Source organism: Diceros bicornis, chromosome 20, assembly GCF_020826845.1.
Source record: "Diceros bicornis minor isolate mBicDic1 chromosome 20, mDicBic1.mat.cur, whole genome shotgun sequence".
Lineage (NCBI taxonomy): Eukaryota > Metazoa > Chordata > Mammalia > Perissodactyla > Rhinocerotidae > Diceros > Diceros bicornis.
Window position 1 is genome coordinate 5479073 of NC_080759.1, and position 13716 is coordinate 5492788.

Genomic DNA, 13716 nt, shown 5'->3' on the forward strand with positions numbered 1-13716 from the left:
CATCAGAAAAACCCGGCAAAAACGGGAGTGCAGGTTCAGTTCGGGGGTGTGCCCTGGCATGTGTCCTAACGTACTTGAGCTAAGAGCAGCAGCTGCCCAGGGTCTGGGTTCCAATCCTGGCTCTGCCCTTGCACAAGATCTTGGCTTGTGGGCCTCAGTTTCCCCGCTCTGTGAAATAGGGCGGTGCTAGTTGTGGGTGAGTCTGTGGGCAGAGGAGTGTTCAACAGTGTCTGCACTAGCAGATGCCATGTGAGTTCTTTGCCAACTTGGGCGTGCAAGGAGGCCACTGCCAATGTCCGAGGCTGTGTGCTTTTCTTTTTTTAATGTCTGCTGTTAATAAAATACTTTTACAGAGACCAAAAAGTCAGAATAGTGCAAAACATCTCAACACATGCATTCATGACCACTTCTTGTTGGCTTTAAACATTTGTTCCAAGTCACATGTTTACAGAGAAACAGGGGCATCTGTGCAGACGCCGGACCGACGGGATGGAATGAAAACAAACAGTGCTGCATTTCACAGCTGCAATCACATGCAAAGAGAAGGCGTGTGGAGGAAGAGCCTCCCTGGACTGTGGCTGGGGTTGGGGCCTTAGGGCCGCCAGGGCCAGGGGTGGGGTCCAAGTCACCCTGGTGGTGTGGCCAGGGACGCACGGGGGACCCTCCGCCCATGACCCGTGCCTCGAGGGAGCCACTGCGGCAGGGCGGGGGCGGGAGATGGGGTGTCTTGACACCGTCAACTTGATTTCTCTCTTTAAAAAAAAAAGGCAAAGAGAAAAGCAACACGTGTCAGCGAAGACGACTTTGGTCCTTGACAATTCCTAGGAAAGGATGTTCAGGGGGCAGATGGGGTCCTGATGCAGACGGAGCCCCCGGGGAGCTCTCTCCCTCTCCACCTGGGCAACAGAGTTCAAGGTGACTCTGGGCTGTCCCCACTCTGCTCCGCCCCTCAGTGTCCCCATCTGCAAAATGGACAGCACAGGGGTGGGGCACAGAGAGGTCTCTGGGGTCCCGGCCGAGAGGGCCCAAGGATTTCTGGCTGGGTGTGAAGTTTTTTGCATCTCTGATGGGGGCATGAGGAGGTCTCAGGCTCTGGGACCTGATGCTCAGAGGGATTGGGGGACGCAGCCGGCTGGATTTATTTTTTACATAAATCCTTTGAGGCGGGAGGTCCCTCTCCCTCTTGATCCTCTATTGTGCTTTTTCTCCGCTCTCTGTCTGCATCTTCCGTCTGAGTCTCTCTCTGCCCCCTCGGGATGTGATCTCATCCTTTCGATTTCTTACCTTCTCTCTCTGTGTCCTTGCTCTGTGTCTCTGTCCCTCTTGGAGGGAGGACTGGCACCGCCCAAGACGTCCCTAATGTCACACCCCTCTACCTTATCAGGGGCTAACGCTACCTTCTCCTTTCCCTGATCCATGGAAATCTGGGGCTGGTTCCTGGTATGCAACCCCAAGACCCCACCAGGACTCAGGACCCCGGGCACCGCAGGTGAGGTGGCGAAAGCCCAGAGGTGTCATCCGAGGTGTCCACTTGCTGGGTGGCCTGGGAGAAAGCCCTGCTCCTCTCTGGGCTCTGTTCCAATACAGGAACTTCCTGATTTCAGATGCTTCCAGCCCCTGGATTCCTCTCTTGGCTCCTCCTCATCCCCTCTCAGCCTCTCTTACTCTGTCTCCGTGGCTCAGCCACAGTCTGGCTTGAACACCTCCTGTGTGTCCCGCTCTGTGTGGGAAGGGAAGGATGGTACGGACAGACAGGGACAGACACACACATGAATGCGTGGACACACAGAGACCCCCACCCAAGACATAATTCAAGGAGGCATACCCTCCCTGCCATCCCCCTGTGCCCAGCCTGTGCTGGGTGAACTTGGGGCTCTCGAGAGGCCTCAGACTTCCATCTGGGGAGAGACAGCCTATCACAGACACCACCAGCCCCACGGCATCAGGGACAGAAGGCGGGACAGAGGCTGGGGAAGTCCTGAGGGGGAGCAGAGAGAGTTTTCTACATGAAGGATATTTGTGGATGAGTAGGAGTTTTCTGGGGATAGCAGAGGAAGAAAATTTCCAAAACAATTCTAGCCTGGGAGTCAGAAAGAGTCATTCAACAAGCACTCCCTGAGGCTCCCTCTACGTCCTGCCAGTCACTGAAGTCTTTCTGGGCCCACCTCAGATCACAGACCACCTCCTCTCGGGCGTTCCTGGTGTTCCTGACTCCGAGTCAGCCACTTCCCCTACCCCCCACCTCTTGAATGGTCTGAATTTCAAGTCTGCCCCTCAGTCCCCTTGGTGACAGAGACTCCAAGCTCCCCGCTCGCCACCGCCCAGCTTGCCCCTTGCCCCTGGCTGAAGCCCCCCTCTCCCGCTGTCCAGAGTGAGAATCCGTGTCCTAATCTCTGGTTCAGAACCTTCAGTCACCTGAACCTGCCTGAATTTAGGGGACAGCTGGCACCTCCAGGTAAATGAGAAAACAATGCCACTTCTTCCAGAACCTTGGTGTCCCTGTGCCAGGAAACCATCACCATAAACATACAACTCTCAATGCCTGGGATTTGCACGTGGCCTCTGTAGAGACACCAAACCCTTGTGCAGTGCACAACTGGGACAACCGTACCCAGAGGCCCTCAGGCTCATCTAAGGGCAGAGTTTGTTTTTCCTTTTTAATATAGCCTCCAAAAATTAATTTCAGTGTCCTGAGAGCACTCTGTCCTCCCCCCCACACTGCACTGGGCCATTCTCCATGAGGTAGCTAGAGGGAGCTTTTGAAACCTGAAATCCTCCACAGCTTTAAAATGTCCTGGGGTCCCCATGCCTCTTAGGGTAACATTGGAACTCCTTACGGCAGTGTAGGAGGTCCTGTCTGGTCGGATACCTCTGCAGCTCTCCCCCTCACTAGCTCAGCTCCAGCCACATCGACCTTCTTGCCGTGCTTCAAGTCTGCCCACCTCCTGGCCTTTGCACCTGCTGTTCCCCCTGCCTGGAGCTCTTTTCTCTTCAATGGGTGGTTCCTTCTCATTTTTCACCTCCTCAGAAAGCCCTCCCTCACCTTTCCCATCTGATGCAGCCCTCACCACTCCAGGAGCCCAGCTACTCATCTCATCCCTCTGTTTTAATTTCTCCCTAGCATAGCACGATCCTGTATTTAGCGGTCTGGCAGGAAAATCCATGGCACACGTGCGATGGTCCAACGTGGAAAAGCAGATCCTGGGCAAAGACAAGCCATGCCAAACTTTCCCAAAGGTTCTGCCTGCGTGCACTAAAATGGGGAAGCTGGGCGCTGGCCAAATTGCCTGCAGCGTGCTGAGGAAGAGCTCCAGGCAGGTGGAGGCCCCGCCTGGAGGCAGCCTGGGGCCTGGAAGTCTGAACGAACCAATGAGATCTTGGAGACTAAGCTCTAAGCATATTACGTGTGTGCACACACCCACACCCACACATCCTTAGAATTTCTGGTCTCTCTCTTTCTGTTCTTTCCCGCCTGCAGAATTCTGGGAGAGGAAGAAGGGGTTGGGGGAGCCTGGATCCAGAGAATCCCAAATCCTCTCTTTTTTGGCGTGAGGTCAACAGTTCTTAGGGTATCTCCCCGGGGTCCCTCCCCGGGGGAAAGGGCTGGGGGCAGGAGTTTTGCGTGGCAGCCAGAGGTGGGAGGGGGCAGTGGGGGCCTTGGCCCAGGACCCCCATCCCTTATAAGGATTGGGGAGGTCTCCTGGAGGGAGGTTAGCAGCAATGGGGAGCTGTGTCTGGTCATCCAGTCGCAGCCCACCCCTCTATGTGGCACACAAGCCCACAGGCCAAAGGGAGTGGGGACTGGCCGTGGCGCTGGAACCCTCCCCTGAGTCTCAAGCAGCTCTCTGGGCCTCAGTTTTGCCCTCTGTCAAATGGGTGGGTTGAATTCTATGATATGAGAACTGGGTATGCGGGCGGAAAACGGGAGGCAAACCCCCACAGGGAAGGGGGCAGCGCCGGGTGCCCAAGAGCCGTCCCCTCGGCCCCCAGCTTTTGGGCGCCCGAAGGCGCATGTGCTTTTAAAATCTCATCCTCCCCCCTTTCCTCGTTTATTTTTTGCACAAACATCAAAAGGGGCTCTGGTCCACCCAAGGCCCTCCAACCAGCATCCCAGTCACTCCAGACTCCAGGCCACCCCAGGGGGTGCCCCAGGAAGCCCAGCCCCTGACCCACGGCCCGCTCCTCGAGAGAGCTGAGAGTTCCATACTTGGCAATTGGTCTTGGGCCCCAGGGGTTGGGGACCCGTCTTATGGCTTTCCCAGGGGACAGGAGGCGGGGCCTCCCGGTACCAAAGCCCTGGGACCTGGCCTCCTCCATATGGGTCGGGGTTCCCTCCCATCCCAGCTCCAAAGGCCCCCTAGGCGGTGCGGGCGTGGCCTCAAGTAGGGGACGCGGCTTCTTCCTTCCTCGCGTCCTAGGGCGTGGCCACCCGAGGGGCGGGGCGTCGTCCGTTCACAATTCCCCGGAGGGAGTGGGGCTAAGTCAAGGGCGCAGGCGCAACCCGCCCTCGGCACAGAGCTCGGATGCTCCACATCCGGGAGGTGCCAGCGCGCAGGCGCTGCCCCGCCCGCGCGCCCCGCGCAGGCGCAGTGCTGCCCGCCCGCGCACCCCGCGCTAGGGCGCAGGCGCAGCACCGCCCTCCTCGGCGGAGCGCGTGTCGGACTTGAGCTTGACGAACTCTTTGGCCACCTCGTCATTGCTGCGCTGCGACAGGATACGCAGCACCGTGAGGCCGGTGTCGTCCATGTGGATGCGGCGGCCGAGCGGCAGCCAGCAGGCGGCGCTCCCGCGCTGGGCCAGCTCGCGCAGCTGCAGTACGGCCAGCCCCACCGTGCGGTCCTCGCGCGCGAAGCAGTAGTCCTTGACGCACACCTGCAGCTCGTAGCACTCGGGGCCCGCGTCGGCGCTCAGCGTGCTGCGGAAGGGCGGGGCGTGAGGGCAGGCCCCGCCCACAGGCCAGCCCCGCCCCGGCCGGCGACTCCGCCTCCACAGGGGCCACGACCACACTGGGTGATCCTCCCGTTGGCATAACCTCCCACTACAGGTCGGGCCCCGCCCCTGCTCCAGGTGACCCGCCCCACAACCCTGCGCTGGGCCACACCCACACCAGCTGATATCCCACCTCCACCCCAAGTAATGCCCCTGCCATGTCTTTCCTCTCTCCCACCCAACGACGCCCCCACCAGCCTATGCCCAGCCCCCCGCCAAACCACATCCCCACCCCAAGTAACTCTCCCCCCAGGCCCCCCTGGCTAGGCCATGCTCGCACTCTGAGATACCTGCGCCCACGCCCTTGGCTGGCTGGGCTGCTGCCCCCACCACCCTGCCCCAGATATCCCTCCCAGAAGCACCCTGACCAGGCTCCCACCTGAGCCCCAGTTTTCCCTTGGACGCAGTTTCTCCCCCATGCCCCCTAGCCTACCCCTCGTACCCCCAAGATGCCCTCTGTACACAACCCTGCCCTGACCCCCCCTTTCACCATGCCTCCCCCTCCCCCTATGCTTGGACCCCAGTGACACTGGGTTCCTGCACCCAGGTGACCTGCCTTGACGCTGGCTGATCAAAAGCGCCCTGTTTTGGGGCCACATCCACATGGCTCCCTTGCATCCCCCTCCCAGGCTGCACTCCTGCCCACCCCAGGAGACAGCTGCCCCCACCAGGCCCTGCTACAGCTCCCAAGCATGTGTCAGCAGACCTGCCACTCCAGTGTCCTCTGCCCAAGAGCCCTCTCCTGACACGACTGGCCCCGTTCTTGTCCCTCAAGGACTCACACCTCCCCCCAGCTCTGATGCCCTCTTACAGAGCCCTCTGCACTTCTGTCCCCCAAGAATATCCCCCAGCGAGGTATATGCTACTGCCCCAGTCAGCTTCACACCTGATCCCAAGATCTGCCCACCCCCGCCCACCCCGAGGAACCCCTCTGTACACCCTGATCAGACTTATTTATGCCCCCCCAGGTTGCCTGCCCTTCTAGACCACTAATGCCCCTGACTAGGCTCACTCCTGCTCACCAGGAAGCCCCATCTGGATGTGATCCCACCCCCACCCCCATGCTCTGGACTAAGCCACACCCCACTCTGTCCCTCAGAGCAGACTCCACCAGATGACCTGCCCCACAGCCCTGACAAGGCTCGCCCCGCCTCCAGGAGTCCCTGTGCCACGCCCCTCAGCCCCTCACCCGCAAGCCTCCTGCCCCAGCATGAGCACCTTGACCAGACCAGAGTCTCCAGCCCCTTCTGCCCAGACTCGCCCTTCACGAGCCCTCATCATGACGTTACATCACATTCGCCGCCTCCCCTGGGACCTGCCTGTCCCTCGAGGCGGTCACCTCCACCCCCGTGGCCCCCACTGACATCGCTGGTGCACTAAGGTGCGCCCTTCCCAGGGCGGCCCCCATTCCCACACCCAGGTGCCACTGGTCCACCAGACATTGCTTCTGCCTTGTGGCAGAGCTCCAGCCAGCAGACGCCGCCCGTGCTCCCCAACACCCCGACTTACAACTGGAAGCTCTCGTTGTACTTGGGGGCCCAGCTGTTGTTCTTGGATTTGGTCGCAAACTTGCGTTTCTTGTCACTGAGCTGGGGCCCAATGATGTTGACCTCGATGAATGGCCGGAAAATGCCGGAAGTCTGCCACTTGAGGTCATTGGCAGCCACCACTGTTGGGGGAAGTGGAGGGTAGGCTAGTAGAGGTAGAAGGTCAGGCTTCCCCGGTATGTGTTTGTGGTTTTCAAAGCATGTCTGAAAGACTACAGTTCCCAGCATGCTCCTGTAGCTGTGTGGCCATGTGACTAAGTTCCAGCCAATGAGATGTGAGAGGAAGCGATGGATACAACCTCCCAGCTGTGACTTAAAAGGCAGGGAAAGTGCCCTAAACTACCTCCTTCCCCTGGCTGCAGGCTGGAATGCTGGTGGAGGCTGAGTTCTTTGGGACCCTATAGAGGCGGAAAACACATTGGGCATGAAATTGCAACAAAAGATGGCAGGATCTAGGATCCCCAACACTGTGAGGCCTCCATATCAGCTCTGGCCTGACTGCGCTTAGAGTTACCTTAGAGAAAAATTCATTCTATCTTGTTTAAGCCACTATCTTCGGCCTTGGCTAAAACAGCCCAACCTGTATTCTAATTAACAAAATAAAAGCCAACAAAGGACAGCAGAGCAGAGAGATGGAGAAAGGGGGATTGAGTCCTATAACACTGTTTGCACCCCTAGGTCCAGCCATGCCTGAAGGTGGTATACTTCTGGAATTTTCAGTTTTATGGAAAAAAAACCTTTTTTAATGAAAAAAGTTTGTCTTGCTTTAGCGGGTTTGAGTTTGCTCTCTCTCTTAGAACCTAGTGCATCCTGATGAGGCACTCCCCCTCCCAGCTCAGGCTGCTCACCTTTCACTGTGACCTTGTGTTCCCCAGTTCCTGGATGAGTGAAGAGCTCAACGTGGACGGAGACCTCACCCACAGGGTCTTCCACACCTGAGCCTGGGCAGGGCAGGGGAGGATGCTTGGTGTGAGTTTCATTCTTTCCCACCCACCAGAAGGGACCTGGACCCCTCCCACCCACCATGTGCTGGTGGCATCAGGTCATCAGTCCTGACAGGGTGGCACTGAGGCAGGGCTGAGATGGTAGGTGCTTTTGGTTGAGGCCAAGAATCTGGGCTCTGGCCTTTCACTGCCCTGCTGTGTGATCTTGGGCAGATCTCTTAACTTCTCTGAGCCTAATGCATCTGCCCCCTGTTTTTATCATTCCACTGATTGCCATGTTGTCAAAACTCGGTCTTCATCTTACACACCATCTTGGCAGCATCTGACACCCTGGCTTCCTGTGCCTCAGTTTCTCTTCTTGATTGAAACAATGCCACACTCTCCAGGTTCTCATCCTGCACACTAACCGCTCCTCACCCTCTTTTTGTTGCTTCCTTCTCCTCTGTCGATCCTCAAACTGTTGGGGCAGCCCACGCCGCACCCTTGACCCTCTTCTTTGTCTCCACTCCCTCCCCAAGTACTGGACCCTGGAGAATCCTGCTGCTCTACCTTCAAAGTGCATCCAGAATTGGACCCCCTCTTTGCCCTCCATCCTGGCCCCGCCCCATCACTGGCCACCGGGACTACGGCAGTGGCCTCCTCCGGGTCTCCCTGCCTCCTCCTCCCAGCTTCTCTCAATGCACCAGCCAGAGAAACCCCAGGAAGTCAGACTGCGTCCCCGCTCTGCTCACAGCCCGCCCAGGGTTCCCATCTCCCTCTGAAATCGTCAGTCCTGTTCGTGACCTGCAGGCTCAGTCCTGATGCGGCCTCACCATCACTTCTCCTGCCTCATCTCCATCCACTCTCACCCTTGAGGACTCTGCTCCAGTCACACACTTGATAACCTGACCCAGAGTCCTCGCTTCTCTGGAAGTGACAGCTTCTAGGGACATCTTTTATCTTCCCTGCCCCCACACCACTCATCTTTCAATAGACAATCTCCAGTTTCCAGAGAGAAAGGCCCCCAACCCTCACCTCAGGCCTAGTGGCTCTGCCCACACTTCAGGTATGGCTAAATGAACCACGGCTGCCCAATCAGAGCGTTTTCTGCCCTTGGTTGCTGTGAGTGGCTCAAAGATGGTCATGTGACTTGAGCTGGGCCAATAGGAGTTGGCCCTGGGACTTTGGCTGTAACTGTTAGGAAAGAGTGTCTCTCTGGCACTAAGCTGGCAAGGCTGTCTCTGCCCAATGAGGGGAGAGCCCACCCCACAGAGGTCTCAACAGAGACCAATGGCATTGCTGGAGACCCTGGATCCAGCTTTTCCTGATGCCAACACAACCCTTAATCTTTCAAGTTCCAGAGCCAACAAATTCCCTTGTCTGCTTGGGTCAGGGTGACGTGCCCTTCTGTTTCTGGCCACCACAAGTGCCCTGATTGTGTGGTTCTGATGGGGATCATTGGAGGGGCAGCTTAAAAGCTTCTGTCCCTGTTTCTCCCTCTGTGACTCTGGGAAGGGCATCCTGTGGGGTCTGGAGACCTGTGACCACCAGCACCCCCACCAGGCCCCTTCCCCACCCCTCAGGAAGCTCCCCACACCTGGAGCACCCCATGCATGGGAGGAGGCACAGGGAGAAAGTCGGGCGTGGGGGAGGGAAGGAGAACGGGTCAGCCCAGGATTGATACAGGTTACCCAGTGCTGGATGGGAAGTGACTGAGGCTCCTGGGGCAGAGGGGCCTGGAGACCTCCATCACCCCAGTACGGGGCAGAGAGGCCTGGAGACCTCCATCACCCCAGTACTGGGGCGCGCACACCCCCTCTTTGCTGCCCACCCCAGGCCACCTTCCTTGTTATCTCGGCCCCCCCACTCCCCAACCAGTCACATGCTCAGCCTCATCACCCCCCAGGCTGATGCTTCACAGCAAGCTCAATCCGGGCCAGAGTGAGGGTGCCGGGGGAGTGCGGGTGGGGGTGAGGGGTCAGACCATGGCCAAAGCTAGTAAGAAGGGGGAGGGGGGAAGTGCTGGGCGCCCCCATCCCGTGGTTTGCTGGCTCCAAGGGGAAGGGTCTTTCCCGGCCTCTGTGCTTGCCCCCTCCCCACCCCGCCTTCCCCAAATCCCGGGTCCCCTGCAGGGGACGATTCCTGGGGCAAGCGGCTTAATCTCCTTCGGCTTAATCTCCTTCGAGACTCAGCCTCCTCACCTATGGAATGATGGACCACCTTGTGGGGCAACTGGAAGGAATCTTTGCCAGAATCCTCAAGAAATGCTTGGCACAAGGTCTGGCTCAGAGTTAGAGCGTGAAAAATGCTGGTTTTCTACGCTGGGAAAAGTGGCATCAAGAATAATAATAGTAGCCACAATAATAACTAAATAGCTGCGAGAGATTACACGTCGGGAACTGCTCTAAATGTAATTCATCTAATCCTAAAAATAATTCTATGAATTAGGGTTCTTGACTGTTCCCATTTCACAGATGAGAAAACCGAGGCTCAGGGAGGCGGGCGCTTGCCGGAGGCCCCCAGGGCCGAGCAGCGGAGCTGGGGTCTGAGCCCACTCTCGACGGCGCAGGCGCCTGTCCGGGACCCGGGACCCGGGACCTGGCTTAAGAGATGCCCCTCGGGAGACACGGATTCCTGCTGAGTCGCTCTCCTCCTTCCCCGTGTGGAACCAGCAAGCCGTCCTTCCCCCTCGTCCTCCTAGGTCCCCGCAACCGGTCGGGCCTGGGCGGGGCCCCGCAGGCGGGGAGGCGGAAGGACGGCCTTTTACTAGCCGGGCGGGGAGGGGCGCAGGCACCGGGCACCGGGCGCGGGCGGGCGGCGGCGGAGGCACGTACCCTTCTCAGGATAAATGTCTTCACTAAGGGTAAACCTAGTCCCTTTTCCACCATGGACTAATCACCGGGGGAGGTGGAGAAGGGAGGCAGGGAGGGTGGAGGGAGAGACGAGCGAGCGAGAGGCGAGGATGGAAGGCGAGTGTGCGTGGCGGGGAGCAGGGGGGCGCGGAGAGGGGCGGCGAGTGAGAGGGAGGAGAAACAAGAGAGAGACAAACGTCAGCTGCAGGCGGACGGACAGACGGCCTCCCGCTCCGGGGGACACGAGGGACACTAAAAACGGCAGCGTGGACTGGGCACGAAGCTGAGCGCGGAGGCCCGACGCCCAGGGCGGGTCCTCGGCCCTGGGCTGACTAGCGGGGACGGGCCGCTGGTGGCCCTGGGGCTTTGCTCCCCGCACCCCTGCCCCTCCACTGCCGGAACTAAGTCTGGGTCGGCGGCCAAACTTCTCTCCCCCGTCTGCACTCTTAGGGCCAGTTTTGAAAAGTGGGGTCCCCAGAGAGCAGAACTAGGACCCTGGAGTCCTGCCCCCCAGCTCCAGCTGCTGTGTGAGCTCAAAGAGGGACAGGAGACAGGCATGAGAAGAGAGAGAGAGAGACTTTGAGCAAGGGGAACTCCCTCTCCGTCCAACGCCCCCCCCGCCCCCCCGCCTCGAGGTCGGGGTCCCTCCCATCCCTGGGGCTGTCAATCATTCCTTGGCCCCAGACGTTTCAAAGGTCCCTACCCCAGGGGCCTTCAACCTGTCCTCCAGAGGCCCCTCCTCTGGAGCTGCCAATCATTCTTTGGTCCTCGCAGTCAAAGAGGTCTCGCCCCAGAGCTTTCAATCACCACCCGGCCCCATGCCGTCGTAGATTTTCCCAGGAGATGACAATCACCTCCTGGCCCGATGACGCCAGAGGCCCCGCCCCCATCAACTGTCGATCACTCATTGGCCCCGTGAAATCATGGAGCTCCCAAGCGCTCTGGAGCTGTCAATTCGCCCCTGCCCGTGAAGTCACCAGGGAGGTGAGCCCATGGCCGCAGTCCCGGCGCAGGGCGGGGCGGGGCTGCCCCTGTGGGCGGGGGTGTGCGGCGCGCTCACCGGCCGCCCTTACCCTGGGCCGCCTGCGTCTGCACGAAGGTCTTGATGAGCAGGTCGGTGGCCTGCGTGTAGAGGGACAAGGCGTAGCGCAGGGACTGCAGGTCTGGGCTCTTCTCCAGGAAGGTCTTCTTGAGGCCCACGCCGCCCGCGTGGAAGTATTGCTGTGAGGGCAGGGTGGGGAGAGGAGGAGCTGGAGGAACCCCTGCCTGCTCTTTGGGCTACGTCGCCCCTCCTCTCCCCCGCTGCCCTCCGCGGTGGTTCGCCCGATGACCGGGGCTCTTCAAAACACTCAAGTCAGCTACTGCTACTCCCCACCCATGCCTCGAGCCCCTCCCTAGGCCCTTTGCGGCTTCCACCCTGCAACCTCCCAACTGTCTTCCCTAGAACATTCCTGTCACAGGGCCTCTGCATGCACTAAGTTCACTGATAGGAAGGCCCTCCCTCTCCTTCTGACATGGCTGGCTCCTCGTCCTCCTCTGCAAGCTCCCTGTGACCACCCCTGCTTACTATGATGCCAACCCTATTTCACTGTAATTCTCCATCTCAGCAAAACATTCCCTTCAGGGTAGCTGTCATGCTTTTCACTTCACGGAGATCACAGCCCCTTTCGTGCCTCCTTGTTCTTGCACGGGCTGGGCCCTGCCTAGAATGCTCTGTCTGCTTTGCCTTGTGAACTCCTATGCATTCCTCAAAACCCACCTCCCACACGCCTTTTTCCAGGAAGCCCTTGCTGCTCCCTCCCTGGGCTCCCCCAGCTTCCATCCTTCCCTCTACCCCACCCTAACCCGACAGGGCTGTGCATGTCTGTATCCAGCTGTCCCCCCAAGACTGGGGCTCCTCAGGGCCCTGCCATCAGCCAGCCTGGCACTGGCACAGAAGGGCCATCAGGGAGTGTTTATAAATTGAATGAATGAAGGTGGGTTGGAGCCTAGGTCCATGTCCCACTAGCCACCCCTCTGCCTGCCCCACTTGGGATGGGGTAGGGGTGGGGCCTCTCACCTTGATGGTGTCTAGGGCCAGCTCAACGACTGCACACTGCTTTGGGGTCAAGCTCTTAGCTTCTTCTCGTACCATGTGGTCCTGGATGGATGGAGAGAGGGGGCCAGGTGGGCAGCGCAGGCCCTGCCTTGGGGATCTGCTTATCTGTGGGTCTCATCCCTGTAAAACTCTGAGGAGCTGGAGAGCAGGTCTGTCTTTTCATCATTGTGTCCCTGGCGCCCAGCATGTGACTGGCACACAACAGGTGCTCAATAAATATTTGTGGAATAAATGATTTGTACCCTTGATCAAGCTGTATCTGAAGCTGGACCATGCACATCTTTCCAACACACTGGAGCAAATAAATTGTGCTTAAGCCAGTCTGAGTAGGGTTTCTGTCCCTTGAGCTCACAAGACACGTCACCATTCTGGGACCTCTCCACCTCAATCTCCTGCCCACCCCCAGGCTTCACCTTGAGTTTAGACAGCTGACCCAGCTCCTTGGCTGCATTGAAGATCATCTGGGTTCCCTGCAGGTAACAACAGACAGAGCTGGGATGAGGGTGGGGGTCCTCCAGCCCAGTCCCCAAGCCCCTGTGACAACCCAGCCCTGGATGCCTTCTTGGTTCTCGTCCAAAGGCTCTGGGCAGGACAATGGTTGTGTCTGGGGACAGAGGTCTGAAGCCCCCCAGGAAGTGCTGGGGAGGAGGTGGTGACCTTATCCCCGGAAATCCCAGTGCCATGGGGACGCTACCCCCCTCCCACCTTCACTACAACTCCAGGTTTGTGGGACAGAGAAGAGAAACAGACAGAGAGCAGCTGTGAGAGGCCGTGGGTGGGGGAGCCCCGCATGGTCAGCATGGGTGGGCTAGCCAGCTCCAAGTCAGGGAGTCTTGAGAAAACGCTGAGATGGGCTTGGGTGACACCCCCCAACCCCCACGGGCCCACTCCCTCTGTGGGAGGATTTCCCCAGTAATCTGGGGGCTGTTAGTCTGACCTTTTAAAGGAAGAATCGCCCCCCACCACACACCTCAGTACCCATCCCCTGCTCCTCCCCAGACAGACACCAGCAAGGTGGCATTCTAGTTATGGCCCCATCAAGCCAGGTGGGCCTGGGTTCAAATCTCAGCTCTGCTGTGTGGCCCCGGGCAAGTCACTTAACCTCTCTGAGCCTCAGTTTTGCCATCTAGATGTGGGAAATCATATCTACTTTGTGGTTTAGCAGGGACTAAATGTGTCTTTATTCAGTGTTCACTGCTTATCACTTGGTCTCAAGGTCACGGGCAGTGCTGCTGGGAGATGGGGGCTAGACTGAAAGCCACATGTCCTGCCCCCTCCATCACTGTGCTGGGTGACCTGAGGCACTT

General features: G+C 58.7%; 1 protein-coding gene across 1 annotated transcript in view; it reads right to left on the reverse strand.

Annotated features, from left to right (window-relative positions):
- Positions 1-2888: 2888 nt before the first annotated feature.
- UNC13A (unc-13 homolog A) overlaps positions 2889-13716 on the reverse strand; it is a 56231-nt gene continuing 45403 nt past the window's right edge. Inside the window, exons 39-44 of the mRNA XM_058563438.1 lie at positions 12823-12879; positions 12371-12451; positions 11385-11532; positions 7385-7477; positions 6499-6658; positions 2889-4915 (exon numbers count right to left, since the gene is read on the reverse strand). Of these exons, the coding sequence (XP_058419421.1) occupies positions 4615-4915; positions 6499-6658; positions 7385-7477; positions 11385-11532; positions 12371-12451; positions 12823-12879 (840 nt within the window). The 3' untranslated portion in view covers positions 2889-4614. The remainder of the gene's footprint in view (positions 4916-6498; positions 6659-7384; positions 7478-11384; positions 11533-12370; positions 12452-12822; positions 12880-13716) is intronic.